Genomic DNA, 21,096 nt, shown 5'->3' on the forward strand with positions numbered 1-21,096 from the left:
TACGCGGGATTCGCCAACGCGTTCCCTTCAATTCAGGATCGTTTTGTTCCTAACTCGGAACATGGCGATTTGCAATGTTTATGTTTTCATGTTGTTCCCTCCTGTTGTCGAATCATACGGCAAGGAGGCGGCCCGGATCTGGCACTTTTTGGTTTTGTATGCACCGAACATAGCAGGGAAAATTGTGTGCTCTTCGCTTCCTCTTAATAAACGTTATTCACGGAACCACTCGTTGTCTTTTTGGGTTTCAAACCTATTTATCCTGGGCCAACCTTACGCGTGTTTAACCCCTGTGGTCACTGGTGACATCTAGCCGCCCCCGATAGGATATTTCTTTAATATTCTTTCGTTGGTTTCGTATATTTCTTATCGCCTCTCTACAAATTTTCCGTTTCTTAACTTTTCGTAGACCTTAACTTCCTCCCTTTCAGATTTTAACAATGAACTACTCATTAAAATGTCTGCCAGAAGATCAATTACGATTATCGGGTTCGGAACTGGAGCATCTCCTCTATACCGTATTCTTTCCACCACTTTGTGTATTTGGATTAATAGGCAATACATTGACAATTATGGTTCTCGTCAGCAACGATCTCATGTCTAGGTAAGTAATCTTACGTGTTTTAATCCCGAAAACCCTCTCATACGTTTTTTCTGCTGAAGGAACACAGTACAAGTCAGTACAATTTTTAGAAGTCAACAAAGCTTCTCACCAACACCGTTTTGAACTCCCGGTAGATCCGTCTTCTGCCTTTTTAGACTTTACTTGATTTTTTTTTGACATATTACATCTTTCGATGCGTTTACTTCAAAATTTTTCTTTTAAAAAACAGCCACCTTCTTTAACAGCAAGTACAAAAGGTTCTAAGGAAAAGCTTTAAAAAAATCTACGATGAGAATTTGAAGCCAGTGTTCAGGGAAATGATGGGGTTTTCCAGTGTTAGACGAGGTTCAGTATGTAAATAGTTTGTAAGAGCACACCGAAAGATCCTGAAGCTGAAAATTCGCGAATCTGAAAATTCAGCTAAATAACGATGACCCCACTGATCAATTTGCCCGACGAAGCAACTCTTTGCAACCCTATGAGCGGGGGATCTACTTTAGGCGCTTTCATGTCATCGCTTGTATAAGTTTTACGTCCCCGTCACATTACGAGAGGGAAAGAGTTGTTTCGTCGAGTAAAATGATCAGCCCAATGTTGCTCATTCATCTGACTTGCGGAACTGTAAACGTGTTTCACGCTTCCACTGTAATTCTCTGCAAAATAATTTCCAAATTCTGCCTACTGCTTCAGATTTTTGTCAACCATATATACGTAATTTTCACATGTATTTTTTTTTCTTTCAGAGCAAATATCTTTCTCGCATGTCTGGCTGTATGTGATGTGTGCTTTCTGATATTAATGATTCCCCATTCAATGGGTAATTTCGATTATTTCGCCTTCAGTCTCCTATTTCGTTACCTGTATCTTCGATCAAAAGTTCACCTCGTCGCTTTTGCGAATTGGACATCGGCGGTATCGATTTGGTAAGCAATTTCTGTGAAATCACTGTATTCAATTGAATCGTTGCCAGAAAAAAAGGATGTCCTCGCCATTCATCCTATAATCGAGCTGATATAATGTTATTGTGTATTTTGTCTATGTTGGATGTTGATGATTTTCGGATGTGGCCGTGTTTTCCAAAGCCAGCAGCAGTTGTTCGTGGTGGTCAGGAATTCGGGGAACTCGTCCCACGAATCGGAGGTGGCACGGATTTCAGTTGGAGTATTCGTAAACGGGATAGTAGATTATGGAGAGGGAGGTGATTCCGTTTATTCCTTTTCCGGCTCCGTATACGAATACTATCCCATATACGAATACTCCACCTGAAATCCGTACCACCTCGGACTCGTGAGGTGATGCCTTTAATCGGTTCAAAACAACGTTCTATGACGAGCGAATTGTTGACGAGCGAGCTCCGTTTCATGACGTCAGATCACTTCAAGCATGTGTTCTGGAGATTGTTTTCATGGATATTGGTTTTTGGAGATGATTTTCGAGAGTGATATCAGAGTGGACGAAAAGAATTAGGAAAGAGATTGGAAGAAGCGCGTCACCGTCCTTCACCATCTATCCTTCAATTACCCCCGTCCTAGATTTCCTCTTCCAGTCCCTGCACAAGGAAAGATAAATTCCTGAGCTCTGCTCGCCGAGCATTAAAACGAAGAGATTTCAAAGACAATTTTAGAAATTATTTAAAGATTGTTGCAGTCTTTTAATTTATTAGCTTAAATTAGCTACCAGGGATTATCTATAGTTTTTTTTCTCATAAAAACAACCGACACAACGCACATATAATCTGTCGGAACTGGTTAGCTGGAAAACGCTATCCGCTGCGGTTATTTCTGTCTTTTCGTCAGCAACAACGACTTCTTTTTGTTACTATTTCTCTCTTTCGACAAAGTTGGCCACAACCACCATAACAAGATTTCCAAGCGCATGTGCGATTCCAAAAACAACACACTCTAAAGCGGATGCATAGCGTCGTAACAAATTGACGACGTCGAATACGATTTCCTCAGCGTGGTGAACCGCAAGAAATTCTCGCTAGCTTGTCACGTAAGGGTATGATTTCATGTTACTGGAGGATTTCTGATCGGAATTAGTAGGATTTTTGAAAAAAAAAACTGCGGAGCAGCTTCACAATACTACTATTTCGCTTTTCAAATCATCGGAAAAGTTATTTTGCAAACTATTGCAAAAATTGCAGAAGTTATATCGAAAAGAATAATGCGTGTTTCAATGAAGATCCCGACTCATCTCATAAAAAACGACAGTAATTTCCACTAGATAGAAAACTTTTGTTATTACATAATGAAATTCAAGGGATGCGATCAAAAAGTTCAATGTTCCACCTAATAAGCAGAGTTGAGATCTACTCTATTTGTAGGATTCTACGGATAGCCACGTCGTTCGTCATCCCTATCGCTCCCAAGGGGAGAATAGAAACGTGTTTTCAATGATAGACAACTACAGTTATGGTTGCCTACGTTATTCCCTTTGAAAAGTAAACAATCTTGCTTTCCTCGGGGCTACGCTTACAAAATTAAAAGTTGAAATCAGTTGAAATTCAGTGACAGTTGAAGTTATCCAGTCAAACAGTTGAAATCCATCCTTTTTTTCGAACTTTCTGGTAACCTTATTGGAGAGACATTTACTTATTTATTTGTTTATCAAAGTGCTTTGTGTTATTCAGTTTATAAGATCATTGTTCGATTATCCTCAGACTTATCCCTCGTTATCCTCCTTGAAACGACTAATGACGAATTGCTAGACTTTCAAAGAGTTTGTCGAAGTTAGCAGACTTACATTTTATCTGTTTAATTATTATTCATTTATAATTATATTTATGATAATTTAATTAGCACTTTCCCCTTATCTATCCTAGAAAATACGCTAGCAGCGGTAATTGTTCCAAAAAAAAAACGAAGGAAACACGGATTTTAATTACTTGGCTAAGGGTTATCGTGGTCACATTGTCTACGTGGGTGGAAGAATACGACTGACAATTTTCGAATGATAGTTGAATTTTTTGCTCGTTTCTTACGTCGAACGATTTTGTTAGATTACTAGTAAAATCTCAGAATAGTTCCATTTGTGAAATATTGCAATACCTTCCAAAGAAACTTTTCTCTGTGGTCTTGCGGGCGTCGTTTTATTGATGAGGTGAGTGGAAGTCGTCGTGTATGGAATATAATAGTAATTAAAAGCACTAATACATTTTTAAATACGCACGACTACGTCTTTCTCCGTGTTTTAACGTTCTACAATGAATATTTTAGTAGCTTCTTGGGCTACTGAAATTATAATTAAAATAATAATTAAAGGAAAATTAGAAGCAAACACTAAAGCAACATTTATACACGTATTATTTGAGCGATTGCCTTAAAGGCATCACCCCACGAATCTGAGGTGGTACGGATTTCAGGTGGAGTATTCATAAACGGGATCGTGAATCATCATATAGATCATGGAATAGATCATGGAAAGGAAGGTGATTCCGTCTATTTCTTCCTAATTGCCGTAAAAAACGGCCCGCAAGATGCGGCGCCGCACAAGGCTGGCGCGCTCCAGTCGAACTCCTTACAGAAAATAGTGCGCCAGAACGCCTGCAGCCGTATCTTCCGGGCCGTTTTTTACGGCAATTGGGAAGAAATGGATGGAATCACCCCCCTCTCCATAGCCTCCCATCCCGTATACGAATACTCCACCTGAAATCCGTACCACCTCAGATTCGTGGAATGATGCCTTTAAGGAACCATGAGTCGTTGAGTGGGTCAAAATATTCCTCTCCTCATGGCAGTGAAACTCGCAAGTAGTGTACAAATACGTGAATAAACGAACAATTAGGCAAACTTATACTTAGAATAAATATTTTAAGTAAAAAGAATAGCTTTAATCAAAATTAACCTCATGAAGTGTTCATCCATGAGGGCGAAAATTTTCTAGAAGAGCAGAAATTTCCCAGCACCTTTCGGCACGAACCAGTCGCAGTTACATTCCTACAGAACCGGATAACATTTGAGGGTAGGTAAATATGGGACAAGAAAAGTGGCCGTTTTCTGAGCCTAACATTTTTTGATTTTTTGTTTGGTGGTTTTTTTTTCATTTTTGGGTAATGTCTTTTGAACAATTTTCACTTGTGCGCAACCTCTTCAAAGCTGATTTTTGCTGTAAATATTTCTGGATTCAACATAGAAAATGCTGAAAAACTGACACCGACATCATCTTTTAAAAACAGCGTATCACGAAATTGTTGTGGTAAGGAAACCCCTAGGAAACCGTAGAATAAAGCTTCTGGATTACAGAAACGTTAGAAAAAGGCAGGCGTTGAAGACAACATTCTTCGTCACGAAATCAGCTGCAACGCGTCGCACCTGCATACGCGCCTCGTCTACGAGCGAGCGGTCGAGGATCACTAAGGTCTTTCCAACAGCCTATCCTTGTAAAACCAATGAATAGGATAAATAAAATAATACAGTAAAATAAAACCAACGCTGAGGGGACTGGAGAGTGTACAAGGATAGCGGAGGAGACTGGAGGGCGTTCTCACGTACCTCGTAGGAACTAAAGCCGATCCCACACCGACGACTAAGGGAAATCGACCGTGCCCACGATCGCTTTCGTGATCTAAAACCCAAACTGTACTTTTTCCCTGCGGCTTCCGTTCCATCTCAATTTCGTGATACGCTGCCTTTAAAGAGGAGAAGGAATTTTTTTGAACTTTTATGCATTGATTCCTCATCATTATATGAGTTTCTCCACTGGAATTCTTCTGCAGTTTCTTTTAGAAACTGAAATCCTGTCCGCTTTCTATTTTACTCAGAATATATGACAAGTAAAAAAAGCCTGTTTTTTTCACAGGAAATTAGAGCAAGGATGGATTTTGAGCAATTGTAACACATATCTTGTTTCACGAATGTTCCAAAAATTTGCACCAACGTACGCAACAAGAATATTTATTAATATTTGTGTATAAAATGTTTTCACTACTATAGAAATAGAATTCAAGTGCGTTTAGCTTGCAGTTGTAAAATTCCTACACTATTTACGTTGACCACACATGGCTAACCTCGCGTGACTCCACGTTCTTTCCGTCTTTTTGTTACAAAGCACTTCGACTGGCGGAGTCATATTACATGTCAAAAATGGAAAAGGAAGACTCACGCTAGCCTTTGAGGGGAAAAAGATCGGAACAACGTACGGGCACATGAAAGGAGTGAAATACGTAGTTTCGCTAGGATCTATGAAAATGGTTGTCTACGAAGAATCCGAAGAAACTGATCTCGTAAAAGTGATCTTTGGAGCTCAGATCTGGACTCTCATACTCAGAGGTAGAGCTAGGCATGGATCTACGCGCTAGTAAATTCACAATCACGAACTCCTGCATTTTCTGCACAATGAAGAATTCTTTCAAAGAAAATATTCGGATGAATACGGTGGCGACACTGTTTATCTGCACCGCTCATTTAAATAATGCGAACAATACAGATGAAATATCTACATAGCGTTTTTATAATAATAAGTAAAATGCAAGGGATGAATTTGGCCTGACGTACACCAAGCCGTCGGTGCAAATACTGTGGAATTTTTTTACCACTGTGCTACACCCACCCCTCACAATAAGATATACTCCAAATTCTTCCCGGAGTCTAAGCATAAAGCGTAATCTGAGCACAAATTTTTGTGATCGTAAAGCTTCTGAGTTTCCAATTCTCCTACATTTATTGATTCTTTCTTTCTAGGCTAGTCGTTGGGGTCTGTTTCGAGAGAGTCATAGGAGTACGATCACCTCTTCATCGTCTAGCAGCTCCTTCAAAAAGACGTCTCGCTGCAGGTATACACGGAACATTTTCATATCCTCATTCTCAGTTGTTCTCCTAGTTTTTTTTTTTACAAATTCTTTTCAAATATTAAAAAATTGAACAGACAAAGGTGCTGGTTTGTGTCAGGAACTTGAAGGTCAGCAAAAAAAAAATTCCAACCAAACAATGAACGAGTTTCCGGTCGTTGCGCTGAATAGGGAACTATCCGCACTTCCTTTTGTGATTACATTACTAACGTCATTGCTTATTTATAGAATGTCTCACTACTGGCCAGACACTTTCTAGAGGCTTGTGCACTTTTGTTGTTCCAAAGAGGAACAGTATCTGTATAGTCTTAAAGGCATCACCCCACGAATTTGGAGTGGTACGGATTTCCAGTGGAGTATTCGTATACGGAGTCGTAGATAATGGGGAGGAGGATTCATTTCTTCCTAATTGCCGTAGAAAACGGCCCGGAAGATACGGCTTCCGTTTTTTTTTTTACGGCAATTAGGAAGAAATGGACGGAATCACCCTTCTCTCCACAATCTACGATCCCGTATACGAATACTCCACCTGACATCCGTAACACCTCAGATTCGTAGGGTGATGCTTTTAATGATACATATACATACAGTTTACTATGCAGCCCACCTTTATACGGCAAGCCGAGGTGTCAACTTAGTGTTTTTACCCTCCCAGACAAATCTGGTACCAGTTTATCGACCCAGAGGGATAGAAGGTTTGTTTGCTACTAGGCCGGTTTCGAACCTCTGATTTATTCTGCAGACACAGCTTAACCTCTTACCGACTGCGCTACACCGCCTCTTTCACAACAGATCAATAAGGAACAAATAAACTATCTAAATTATAGTTGAAATTGCAAAAAAGCTAGAAACAGCTAAGCTGTACTGTAGACAGTGGATTTCTGGTGACCACAGTCTCATTTATAGTTGGCCCGAAATCCGTGCAAGCGGTCCAGTGCGGTGCGCCTTTGAGCCCGGTAGGTTACAATGTAGGGATGTGTGAGCGTGCTCTGCGGCAGACACGTGACGTGAACCAAACTGATCGCAACATACCACGAAATTGACGATGTTGGAATCTCTTCAGGAAAAGATAGGGTTCAGAATGCCGGTTAATAGTATGACTATGAACACGCTCGATTCCCACTAATAGTTCTGGAGAACAGACTGAGAAACGGTATTGCTGGTCATTTTTTCCTACGAAACACAATAGAACGCGCCACTCTTGCACCGGCGCGTAAACACGGGTGGCGTTCTCACGTGCTTCGTACAAAAAACTGATCTCTTTTCCGTTTCCCACGACGTTTTCTGGGAAGATTAAGAAGGATAGGGCGTACTCACGAGTAATCAACCCCACCTTTTCCTTGAAAGATCCCAACAGCTTCAATTTTGTAGTGTTTTGCCCTTAAATACCTTCTACTATGATAACTAAGAAGATGACCTGTGCCAGGAGGAAGGCATTAGTAAAAGAAATCTCCCGTACTTTTGCGGACTTTTATCCAAGGATTATGGCGTTTTTCTCTCGACTGATTTATTGATACTTTTGCTCTGACGACAAATAGCATTCACTGGTAAAGCTAGAAAGAAGTCCTAACGTGAAATCCCAATAGAACTTAGTTCCAGCTTAGCATAGCATGAAGGAATGCGGAATATGAATGAAATGTCAGGACATCTTCAGGTCTTCTGCTGCTGCTGTCAGCATGTGCAGCTTTGACCTGCTACAATCACGTTTCTCAACAATGTTTCATGAAGTTGTTCTGTCATGAAACACAATGGATCTCAATGTGCCTCGACGTGAACACGAACGCGTAAGTCCTTCAGCTACAAAATTGAAAATGTATTCATGTGCATGTATTCACTGGAACTTACTCACACTGTAGAAAATCATAATGTACAAAAACCCCATCGCTTCTGAAGGCTGAAGTGCTGTCACAACTTCTGTTTATGAGTGATCTAAAAGATGAACACAGGATGAGTAACAGTACCGTGACTAGAATACGTACAGTCGTGTCTTAGCTCCTGCAGCGAAAAAAAATGAGAGTGAACATAATCAGAAGGTCTGAGAGCCAGCGAGACCGCTGTGAATCTTTGCTGTTCGGCGGAACTGTCTCTATTGCCTGCGTTCATACTAGAAGCGAAGTATGAATGCTCATACGCGCGCGTAGTATGGATGCGCGTTTACTATTGCTTGATCTATTCGACATTCACCTTCGTCCAGTTATACAACGAGTTTGATATTTTTAGGATCCGAATATCTTGATGAAGCCACATGTGTACTGTAGTAAGAGAGTAAATAAAAAATAAAATAAGAACGTTGACCTAGCTGGATACCACTTTTACGCTGCCGAAAAAAAAACTTCTTACAGATGGCAAGGGAACAGCACGAATCCGTCATCGCATCTTCTTCGTCAGTACGTGAAATGGATGCGAGCGGCTAACGTCGCACTTGTCGTAGCGATACCGTTAGTGTTCCTCGTCGTTCTCAATACTATGCTTATGTACTACGTGAAAAAGAGGTAAGTTTCCAAAAGCAGCGTCTAAAGAGATTTCCAATGCTGATTTTTTCCACTAGATTGGAAGTTTCCAAAAATGACAACGAAAAAACACATTCTGTACATCTGAAAATCAAGGACTCTCAGAGCATCCAGAAACCTCATTGTGGCAACTTTTTACGCCTGTCCGAGTGTTAAAATAAAATCGAGTGAATTTTATCAGTTGCGTTGATGTAAAGAGTTGTTCTCCTATCGAGTAATTTTACCACTTATCCATTTAAGCTCTATCATTTTGTTACTGTCAACGCTGTAAAAAGTAGCATCGTAGTAATACCGTTGGGCAAACCAACGCTTCTCAATTCTGCATTTGGGGGAGGAGGAAGGGAAGGATGGGGAGTTTTCGCTGCCATTCCTGAAAATCATGCTCTGAACCTTACTTATCAGTTGAAAAAGCTCAGCATCAAAGACTACCAATGAGGATTTATTGTGTAGTTCTCAGAACATTTCACATTTTAGGTCGTTCTTCCTATACGCCTCGTTAAGCAAGGTTTCGCGCCGAATGCAACAAGAAGGTCAAGCATCGTTGCCGTTCGTCTCTTCCTTGTTCAGACGGCACAGTGATCAGGTAATGGATCATTTGAGGGACGTGTGCGTGAATAAAAAATCACGATTTCTTTTTTTTTGCAGTTAGTCCAGCAAAAGATGGAACATCGTGTAGCAGTCACTGTGTGCGCTGTTGTCACTTCCTTTACTATCACTCAGGTTAGCTAATGGTTAAGAGCTAGGCATTTTTAATCTCATCTCAGCACTACCCGTAGATCTTATTGACGTAGTTAGTTCCGGTTGATCGCTAAACATTTCTTCCCTCCTGAAAAAATTCAACTGTGGTAGGAAGCTGAGAAAATTATTATTAATTTCGACCACATTTTCAAGTGCATTTTTCAATTGCAACGCTGCCCTCTCAAACCTTATATAGTCGGGTCAAAACGACACGAAGCACGGTGGGGTTACGTAAGCGGTTGCGCTCAAAGCGGTGCGGCGTAGCGTAGCGTTTAGAATCAAACGGGGACCTTTACTAGCACCGCTTTTCGCTGCAGTTCACCTTTGTCCCACCTCGATTCCAACGCTAACTTAACCGCGCCGCTTCGAGCGCAACGCGCGTACGCAACTGCACCGTGTTCCATGCCGTTTTGACCCTACTATACTTTCCATAAAATCATTTCTCCTTAGAACAATTAGTTTAAAAGTTAGTAATAGTAATAAGTTAGCATTTTGTTTCACTGAAGTATAGGCTACGATCCTTGCTGTTCACTTTGAAGTCAATCAGGGCTCCGTTTCAGGTTTCAATTCACTCTCACTCATGTGCGAATGTTTTGCTTTCCCTCTGGGACCCAATTGTTAAAATTTCAACTATTTATTACTAACATATATATTCCAGGCTCCTTCAGCCGTCGTCTTGTTCCTGATGTCTATATGGGATGATAGGCCGTTCCGATCCCCTGGACAATGGTATGTACACTCTATTTTTTTAATTCTGTACCTACAGTTGTTACAAAGAAGCCGATTCGTAGACTCGTGGAGTTCTGTTTTTCTTTCGGGAATGAAAAAGATGGTATGAACGTTCTTCAAGCGTCATTGGATTAGTCGCTTCAGTGTCTGAATGTTATCCCTCCATCATTTTACTGGAAGATCCTTCTATCGTTTCATTAAAATTACATTTACAGGTACAATTTACAAGTAATCACCAGCTTCTTGGTTATCGTCGGGAAGTGCTTGAATTTTGTAGTTTTCTGCTTGAGTAGCGAGAATTTCCGCCAAAAGCTTCTCGTCACTCTACGAGCCCGATGCGGAGGCATTAGCGAAGAGAAGTAGGTGTTCTTCGGTTCATTCTCGTAGAAAATAGTTGGGCTAAACCTAATAATTTAGAAGATGTCATTCTGTAGTAACAACGTATACTCGATGTGACAGTCGGGATTCAAGGATACTGTCGGCTAAAAAATCATTCCAAAGTATATAATTGTATTTATTTTGTAACTAGTTACTGTTGTCGTTGATAAAAGTCTTTCCTTGCTTGTTGTTTGCATTCTGTTTTGTTACAAACATACGTAAACCAACTTCAACACTGGATACCCTTTTTAACTCTTTCTTATCAAATTGCTGATGGAAATCTCTGGAAGTATAGTACTGGAAGTGGTTACTATAAGCACGAATTTTGTAGAAGCAGAGAGCGATCAAAATCGTCGCCGGATATGTCCAACCGGTGGTCTTCCAAGCGCCTTCGAATGAGGTATTGCAGAAGAACGATAGCGTGCACTGTGACAAATGCGTAGGTTGAATTGAAGATTGAACCGGATTGAAGACGGCAGCACAGAATAAGCTGACTGAAACGACCGTAATGGTTTTGTCCCACTGAGGAAAACGTATGGAGTGATAGTTCTAAAACTTCTGCGAGCGCGCTAAGACCGCTTGATCTGATTTCTAAGAACCATGACCTTTTCTCACTTATTCACTACTGTTTGCAAGTTATTAGCATCATCAGTTCAAGTGTTCAGAAACATAATCGAACAAGTCTGCAAGGCTTCAAAGAGCGTCCATGCTTAAAAGGGTAGTTCTTGTTCCTTTTCCTTAGAAATACCTGTAATTTTCTTCAAAGAGAAAGTTTTTGTTCACAGTTCGCTTCCAATTCAACAATGACATGACTTACTTGACTTAATCGGCGGACTGATGTTATCGCCTGACGCGAATGCCAGCATTTTTGCCGAGGCGTGTCGCAATTGAGCACAGCTCTGACCAACCTGCTCAATCTTCAGCAAAAGCTTCCGCAGAATCAATCCATCCGTCGCTCTTCCATAGTCTCCGAAACCTTGCATCTCGCCTGAACTGTCTTTCCACGCCGAGCGTCCTCAGATCCCCTTTCACCACCTCAGTTAAGAACGTCCTTCTAGAAGGAATATTCCAGCGTGAGTCCTGAAGACTCTTCAGAAAACGTTGAACAAGACGGTTTACTAGTCTCTTTGTAATCTAACCAAAGAAGCGAAGACGACTTTCTGTAGCCACTTTCGACGGCGGTGTCAGTTGTTTGATACTTTCCAGGAGTCGTCAGCCGGTAAACCATATGGACTTCCGCATAAAGATCTTCATTGTGGCATACCTGAGTCCAAAAGTAGCCAAGCAGCCGTCTAAGCAGCTTCGATTTTCCATGCAGTCGATATTCGAGATCACTGTACATGGTGCTGGTTCCGGTACGTACACCATGATAGGGTGAACTGCGGATAAGTAGACTCGCAGCTTTATTTCGCGAGCCATGTAAGTCGACCACAAACACTTCGTTAAGGAGTTTAATTCAGAACAAACATTAGCGCATCTATGCTGTATATCGCTCTCACAGCTACCGTTGTTCTTCAGCATATAGCCTTGGTAATAGAACTCATTTAGGAGTTCGATTGGCTGCTCGTCTACCCTGACTCCGTAGAAGGTCCCAAAGAGACCCACATCTACTTACAGTTATCAAGGCCCAGGTTTAATCTATGGACCGAACCTAGCTTCGAAACAGAGTCAATAACATGGTGAAATTTCGGGCTACTTTCCGCGAATATCACAATATTGTCAGCGTACTAGAGATCGATCAAAGGAGAATTCTACAATATTATAACATAACTTCTTGGAAAGTTTACTGGCTATTCTTTTTGGTTCATTACCTATAAAAGTGACCATTCCTTTGGAGAAGTGTAAATTCAGTGAAAGTAGATATAACCTGCTACTGTTTTCACCTAGTTTTTTGCAATCTTTTTTCTTCGAGTCCCTAAAAACAGATAGTTTCGGTTCTTACGATGAACTACTCTGTGGTTCCTTCGTTATTCTCCATTTGTTTTCAATAATGGTGGCATTGTGCAAGAAAACAATGGACGCATCCGGATAGCTGTGGCGGCGAGAGATGACGGAGGACTCTTTCGAGGTCATGATAGAGACCTCGGTAACAGAATTCGGAGGAGAAATTTCAAACGTTTCAATTCACAAAAGAACTTCACAAATTCAATGGATTTTCTTGCCAGCGAATCTTCTTCAAACACAAAAGTATCTTGAAAGAGCCGGAAAAAGCCTGGTTTTCGTGAAAAAAGTAGGATTTTCTTTACTACTTTAACCTCTTGAAATCCATTTTCAACTTTGATAATTTGCTGGTGCCGACATCTCATCGTATAGAGGGAAGAGAGTTCTAAGGAAGAACCAACTTGTAGAACTTGAAAGATTGTCACACGTCGTTAGCAAAAATTAGAGTAAATAAAAAGAACAGGAAAAAGAACAAAGTTGTGCAATAAAACGTATTTCTCGATAAAACCACGTATTTGTCAAAAAAGTAGGCTAACAAGTTGAAATTTTGTTGAAAATAGTTAGTTCACTGATGAAATTCCTTGCTAAATCTTTTCTATCTGGAAACGTAAATATCTATCCATAATTGCAGTTTTAAAATTCGAGTTAATATTCCGATAATGAACTAGGACCACGTTGGCTTATATGTATATATCCTCTGTTTTTTTTTGATAATTTTTGGAAAATGAACCAAATTAAGGAGAAAGGTATTTAAATGTTTTTTAATAAACTAGGAAATAGAACCATAAAACGCGATTTTGCCCTGCGTCTTTTTTGTCTGGGGAGAATTATCGTGATTACTGTACAGTTACAAACCTTTCCGTCCTCTCATAAACAATTCTCTCATTCTGTAGAATCAGCAACCCCATTTAGGAGATCGTAGTCGAAACTTGACCAGCAGCACTTTTTACCAGCACACCATACTTGCTCGACAAAAACGTATCGTCTTCAGATTTGGAGCGCTGTTGAAATGTTTCGATAACCACTTATGATTACTAATATTAGCTACTACACTGAACCATTGTAGAAGAACTCATACACGAACAATCGCACTTCGAACAAATCCCCTGCTCTCCAGACAACGATCATATTTGAATGTTTATTTTTTCTCTCCCTTGAACACTTAGGTAATGTCACCAGCAGGTGCAACGCCGATTCAATGATGTAGTCGTGAGCTCTTGAACGTCGAAGCTCATTCATACTACACTGATGCAATATTTACACAATACGACTCTTATATAAGTAGAATACGTGTGGTTGCGGTTTTGCACACTCGATATGATTCGAATTTCATTGCTGGCCATCTATGTATCTGTTGCAGGAGGACAGTACTTAGGATACGGTGCATTCGGATTAGGAGGTAAGCCAATGAAAATCTCACTTTTTCTCCTGTAAAAATTATTTTATCGTTTTTCTCCAACAGGAAAACAAATATCCTTTGAAGGTAGTGAAAAATGAAATCTCCCTCTAGTTTAGAGACGTTGTATGTGGACATTGACTGTTGCAGTAGCACAATGTTTTGCCAAAAAGAAGTTTGTTCACAGCGACGAATGTCGTTCTTTCCTCATTTCGTTTGCTTCACTTTAATTTTTTTTCTTCGGAGTTTTCACGAGTTTCAATACGTCCTTTGCTAAAACACAGAAAAATTCAATTATGGTGATTTTTCCATGACGACGAATTGCCGAAACATGCTTTGCTGACTCGCAGAACTCGTATTATTTCTGTACTTCCAGTTTTTTTTTTCTCGATTTTGTACGATCTGTCGCATCTTGTGGTTTCTATGTCTTGAAGCTTTATTCACTTTAGTATTTCAAAATTTCTAGATGTAGTTTTTCTCAGGAATTTAAGTCAACCAATAATAATCAGTAAATTTTCTTGAATATCTTGCACCGAAACTTGAAAAAAAAAATAAAAAAGCTTCAAAACGCACTAAATTTTCTTCATTATCTTGATACTAGTGTTGCTTAGGGAAACTGTGATATGCTGCAATTCAAAAACATCCCGTAACAAATTTCCTTTATAAGTCAAGGATGAGTTCCGCTGAAAGCGTGGCGGTCACTGGAGTCAACATACACATGTATAAATGAAGTTGGATCAGGGTTAATACGTCTTATCGTATACTATGTCCTTCCTATTACTTTTTCCTCGGTTCACCTTTGATTTTAGGTCTTCCGATAAATCCTCTAGTAGGGAATCCTTTCGGTATGCCATCACCATACGGCCTGAATCCACTCTACGATGGATACATGATGGGATACGGTGGGTTGCTGCGATAATTTCAACAGAAAGAATAATACAGTATAGCATTTTCCAGTAGCGTATACGGTCGAACAATAACAGAATTATCTAGGTCAAAATTGATCAGTTTGTAATTATTAGTATTTTCGCAATCAAACACTGTAGAATAGTAGGGTTTTGAAGCGAAAGAGTTGCCTTAGGAAACCGTAGTTTTTATTTAGTTTAAGGACGGGAATGGAAGAATCGGAAGTGTTTGACCTCAATCGGATAAAACCACTTTATTGCACTCATATTTTTACAACTAAAAAAAAACATTGGAGGGAATATTCCAACTTGAACTTTGCTACTTTTACTTTGGAATTTCCACGTCCAAAACGGACAATAAAGAGTTTTTTCTTTTCTTTTGTTTGTTTGAAATTTCTTCCTCAAAGACGGACAGTGCGGTGAAGCCACACAAACTTCTAAGAGTTAAGAGTAGGCGCAAGTGAGCGTATTGACAATAAGTACTGGATTCTGCCTTCTTCCTGTAATATCAAGAGTCAGCTGTACTATCATTGTCTGGGTACAGATTGTTGCATAGGTATGAATGGACTTGGTATGGGAATCCCGTACGGTGGATATGGAATGTACGGAATGAACGGAATGATGAACGGAATGAATGGAATGAACGGGATGAATACCATGAACGGTATGAACGGCGGTATGAATGGAATGCAGAATACGGGCACAATTAATAACGGCAATACGATGCGGTCGAACAGAATATCCGGTAAGCGACCATTGTCCGTGTGTACGTATTATTGTAACGAGTTATTACCAACGCCTTCTTGAATGAAATGGAACTTGAACGGTTCACTTAAAGAACTCCAGGGTTTAAATCGATGAGAACTTAACCAGGAATGATCAACCGGTTAAAAAATCTATTCACTTCTTTTCCACTACCCACCGTTCGATGACCTCTTCCACTTTTCGTCGTAATAACCACGGCTAAAACTGAGCCAAAACAACTACAAGCGTGTTGTAGTTGCGTAAGTGGTTGCGCTGGAACCAACGCGGTTGCAATCGTGGCGGGACACCCGCCAGCCTCACTCATCTTTCCAGTCCGAGTGGCGTTAGCGCTGGTTCCCACTCGATCGCAACGGCTAACTGCAGGGCGTCACTTTGAGCGCAGCCACTCATTGTACAAGGATTCAGATTTTCCTTCAACCTAACTATAACTCATACACAATGAACCCAATTGTTTTGCTTCCTTTTTCTTTGGCTAGAGCGTGGGATTGTAAATAGTGGTTTCTAGCTAAGGAAGGAAGAAACCCTCAACTTTGCTACATAATCCACGTGCTACCCTCCCTTTTTTGTTAAGTCCTTTTGAGTTTGCACCAACTTCTCTCACCTCTTTTACCTTTCTTTGCCTCAGCTGCTATACTACATTAAGGACGGAGTCGTATATAATCACAGTGCACACTGTTATAAATACTTCAGAAATTTAACATGTGGAACGTCATCTGTAATCTTTGACAGCCAGCCGCGAATCTCTTCAATCACTCATTGAACGTATTGGCCGCAGACCATACATTTTCCGCCGGGCGCATTCTCCTCAACACTAAACTAACACAAATTTCAGCACCTCGGCGCTGTGCATCCACTATTTTTTCAATCCTATCTTGTGTCCATCACTGTAGCTGCTTCACATCGTTGACACGTAGGGGAACTGTGGTAAATATAATAGAGTTAAATGCATCACCCCACGAATCTATGATGGTACGGATTTCAGGTGGAGTATTCGTATGCGGGATTTATGAAGAGAGGGTGATTCCGTCCATTTCTTCCTAATTGCCGTAAAAAACGACCCGGAAGATGCGGCGCAGCACAACGCTGGCGCGCCCCGGTCGAACTCCTTGTAGAAAATAGTGCGCCAGAACGCCTGAAGCCGCATCTTACGAGCAGTTTTTTACGGCAATTAGGAAGAAATGGACGGAATCACCTCCCTCTCCATAATCTACTATCCTGTATACGAATACTCCACCTGAAATCCGTACCACCTCATATTCGTGGAGTGATGCCTTTAAAACGACATGAAGCGCGACGCAGTTGCGTAAGCGGCGGGGTAGGAATAGCGGCTGGAGTCGAGGTGAGACCATCGCGAACTACACCACCAGCGAACGGTAGTGGAAGGGGTCCTCACTCTTTCCTAACTGCTACGCTCCACCGCACCGCTTCGAACGCAACCATCTGATTATGCATCATGATTTATGTCGCTTTGATCCGACCATAGCATGACTAGGACCTCTTCATAAAAAAAAATTTAGGCGACAACTTCTGGATCTAACAAGTACCTCAGCCTCTGCTTTCATCTTCCTCTATTATCACCCAATGTTCCGACACTTCCTTTCTCCATTTCTGGTTTTTTAGTGTATTGCCTAGTTGTTTTCTGTTTACGGACAACAAGTTCTAGTTCGATGCTCATAGCAATTTCTATGAAGAATCGCTAGTTTCACTGCTTTGTTTTCTAGGATCCAGGACAAGATATGGATCGTATAATCAAGGATGCGGTGGTGGGTGTAGCAGTGGTGGCTGGTTAGATGCAAAGAAACTAAAGAAGGCTTGATTACTGTTGTGTTTCAGATCAACGCGCATGTTTAATATGTATTACTGTAGTGACTAATAATATTAGTTGCATGGGTGTTTTCATATACTCGATTTTTATTCGTATGAACTGAATCAGTTGTTGTTTGTCGATGTTTCTTGAAGAGAGGAATTATTCCTCTTGTAATAAAGCACTTTTTCCTGTATTACTACTGAATATGAATTTTGAAGTACTGTACTCAAGTCCTCTTTGAGAGGTTTACTTGGAAGATCATAAACGGCACTACAGTAGAATAACAACGACGACACGGGGAACGGTCAAGAGGTACCCGTATGATGTGCCGCCGCGTATCCAGGAGGCTAATGAGCGTCGTTAATTGCACCGCGCGTCTCCTGATACCGTCATAATCGCTACAGTAGCCTGAAGCCTGACTTTTTTCCTCTTGTGCTACGTCTTCAAGCCCATCGCCCTCCCTCCCCTCCCATTTCGCCGCGTCTACCGCTGCTTACGACGATTTTTTTTCGCCTCACCTACAGCTCTTATGATGCGCTTTTAAAATCGAATGGAAAGGAAAGAACATGATATTAGATGTTGTTCGAAGGTCTACATAAAGTGTGCTTGCACATGTTAATATAAAAGAAGGAAAGAATGAAATAGATTTGTATAAGTGATATGCCATTTAGAAATGCGAGTGAAAATGAAATTATCCTGTCTCGACTTGTTAGGTGGGAAACACTCATTCATCTCTGGGAATGCAAGAGATGTTTCAAAAAATGTCCCACTGATCGGTGTTATGCTATCATCTTTACTTTTTTTCTTCGCTTTCTAAGGATTTCTTTTTGCTCATCTAGCTGGGTAAAATTGACGTCCAACGATCAACGAGGCGCGAATAATGCCTCACAGACATACACTGTACCTAAAGGTATATCTCGAAGATACAAAGGTCTCTATTCGCCACTAATATACCTAACCTGTCATATCGATTTTATACAGAGAATAGATAGAAATGAAGCGATAAAACGCTGTTGAAAGAAGTTTGAAGAACCATACAATTTCAAATTTCCATTATATAAAACTGTATAAAACGAACATGTTATTTGACATGTCCGTATATGAAATTTTTTTGACACAAAGAAATAAGCGCATAAATTTACTGTTATTATAGTTGCTGCAGTTGAAGCTGTACACGAAAATACTGAAAAGAATAATAACAAACAAAAAAAAATAAACACCAAAATTTTATAAAAAAAAAAAAGGAAAAAAAAAATTATAAAATAAAAAATGTAAAAAAAAAAAAAAAATTAATTTTTTTCCCCAGAACCTTTTTTTAAAAAAATTTTTTATTTAAAAAAATTAAATTAAAAAAAAAAAATAATTTTTTTTTTTTTTTTACTAATAAAAAAACTTTATTTTAATTTATAAAAAAAAAAAAAAAACCTTCAAAAATTTTTTTTTTTTTCTTCAAAACACTATCTACCGCTTCGTCGCAGCGCGAACGTCGCGCGCGGCGTTGATCAGAGAGCAATAGGTAGGCGGGGTGTAGGTGATCTCAGGCGGTCGTGGAGAATGTATAGCTGGTGGAGCGGTCGTAATTACGCGGAGGAGCGCGGTGCTGAAGGGAGGACAGGAGCGGTCAGCCGGTTTTCACGGGTACCTCTTGTCCCGCACCCCGACGACACTTGTAGTGCAATTGCGTAATCGATTGCGAACCCGCTATGCGACGAATGATCAAAGATTCCAACATGCCACCTCGACCAACCGCTTATGCCATTACACCACAAAACAAAAAAAAAAAAGAAAAAAAAAAAAAAAACACCCCCCCAAGAAAAAAAAAAAAAAAAAAAAAAAAAAAGGGGAAAAAAAAGGGGGAAAAAAAAAAAAACAAACAAAAAAGGGGGCCGGGGACCCCCCCCCCAACAAAAAAACCAACCCCCACCCCCCACCCCCCCCCCCCAACCCCCACCCCAACAAACCCCCCCCCATCCTCTTTTTCCTTAAAAAAAATTTTATTTTTTTTCTGTACAATGCTCGTATTTACTTGCAATCGGTAGGAAGCCATATTGAGGTTAAAGTGTCGTTGGGGAGAGGGGGAGGGGAAGGGGGGAAGAGGGGGGCACTCAGTGACGCTCTTATTTCCCGAAGCTTTAACTTACTTTTTCTCTTAGTAACTTAAGTTTACATGTCATAGATCCACTAAGACTAATGCGTAGGCCTTAGAGCCTCGACTGATTTGATTTTCTACGACAAATAAGGGCGCCACTGAGTGAACCCCGCACCCCAACGACACTTTACCCCATACTGATTTGGATTGGATTGGATTTGGATTCAGGTGGATTTAATTCGATTGTAAAAAACAAGGAGTGGAGTTCCTAAAGTCGATAAATCCTATGGAATGGGGCAACGCGTTCGAGTTCAATTCAGAAACGCCAGGGTCTCATCAGCGTGCATATCGCATGTAACTGTTGAGGCCACCTGATGTACAAAGATGTGACTTTAATATCTCAGATGTATCCGCTGCTAATGTATCGACACAGAGAGGATGGAGGGCTTAGTTGCACTGGATTGGTGTTGAATCATCACACACTAGGGGAATTTTTTTACGACTGCAGTACGCCTGACGGCATCAACATGCAGCTTCAAACTGAGTAGTAAGTTTTTTCCCAAAAACTGGTAGTAAGGCTATATGTTATTTTTTGCAAAATATCTGATGGGAGTGGATTGAAATATGCGTCACAACCAGGGCAGTTCGCATTTTTTTTTACCAGTACGTAGCATGTAGTAGACTCAAAAAGTGACATGAAGCACGGTGCAGTTGCGTAAGCGGCTGCGCTCGAAGCGGTGCGGAGGAGCGTAGTGGTTAGGATCGAGTGAATACTCTTCCTACCACCGTTCATTGTTGTAGTTCCCGATGTTCCCAACTCGATTCCAACCGCTATCTCTTCCGCGCCGCTTGCGCAACTGCAATGTGCTTCATGTCATTTTGACCCGACTATATTCAGGAACCACTTGCATGGCCTCCACAATTACACCCACTCTTATGTACAAGAAAGCTTCCAGTCAGAGTTTACGACACCTATCAAGCCCTGACAAAAAAAAAAAAAAAAAAAGTCGAAGTCGAAAACAACACTGAAAACTCACATAATGGTTAGCCAAGTGTTGTTTAGCAAGTCAGAGGTATAGTCGGGTCAAAACGACGTGAATCACGAGTGTAGTTGCGGTGCATTTGCGTACGCGCTCGAAACGGCGCGGCGGAGGCAGCGGTTGGGACCGAGTTGGGACTGTCGCAAACTGCAGCGATGGGTGGTAGCAGCAAGGGTTTCGCTACGTTCCTGGCCACTACGCTCCACCGAAGCACTTCGAGAGAAGCTGCGTTCGCAATTGCGCACGTGCTTCATGTCGTTTGCCCCTACTATATACTTGTGCTCCATCGGTGCTTCGTACTAACGGAATGTTCCAGGCACTAACAAGTAAGCTCTTCTTCTCCCCTATTTCTTGAAAATCAGGAATCCGATTAGTCTGGTAACATCGGCAGAGCGGTGCGGTGGCG

General features: G+C 40.8%; 2 protein-coding genes across 4 annotated transcripts; one reads left to right on the forward strand and one right to left on the reverse strand.

Annotated features, from left to right (window-relative positions):
- Positions 1–440: 440 nt before the first annotated feature.
- RB195_011348 (uncharacterized protein) lies at positions 441–17,570 on the forward strand (the record flags this gene model as incomplete). 3 transcript variants are annotated; one of them, XM_064192716.1, is made up of 13 exons in its annotated part: positions 573–604; positions 1,348–1,527; positions 6,286–6,377; positions 8,047–8,176; positions 8,735–8,884; positions 9,377–9,485; positions 9,548–9,622; positions 10,299–10,369; positions 10,585–10,728; positions 10,787–10,869; positions 14,894–14,986; positions 15,546–15,734; positions 17,476–17,570. In XM_064192716.1, the coding sequence occupies 13 exons, from the start codon at positions 573–575 to the stop codon at positions 17,568–17,570; spliced, it is 1,443 nt and encodes a 480-aa protein (XP_064050298.1). The 3 variants fall into 3 exon arrangements, with proteins under 3 accessions (XP_013301358.2, XP_064050298.1, XP_064050300.1); XM_013445904.2 differs by lacking the exons at positions 14,894–14,986; positions 15,546–15,734; positions 17,476–17,570 and having other exon boundaries at positions 441–604; positions 10,787–10,877; XM_064192715.1 differs by lacking the exons at positions 573–604; positions 1,348–1,527; positions 6,286–6,377; ... (5 more) ...; positions 10,585–10,728; positions 10,787–10,869 and adding an exon at positions 11,976–12,102.
- RB195_011349 (uncharacterized protein) lies at positions 11,458–11,730 on the reverse strand (the record flags this gene model as incomplete). Its single annotated transcript, XM_064192717.1, has 2 exons — positions 11,458–11,495; positions 11,565–11,730. 2 exons carry the CDS (start codon positions 11,728–11,730, stop codon positions 11,458–11,460), a joined length of 204 nt encoding a protein of 67 aa, XP_064050299.1.
- Positions 17,571–21,096: the final 3,526 nt, after the last annotated feature.

Source organism: Necator americanus, chromosome III (genome assembly GCF_031761385.1).
Source record: "Necator americanus strain Aroian chromosome III, whole genome shotgun sequence".
Lineage (NCBI taxonomy): Eukaryota > Metazoa > Nematoda > Chromadorea > Rhabditida > Ancylostomatidae > Necator > Necator americanus.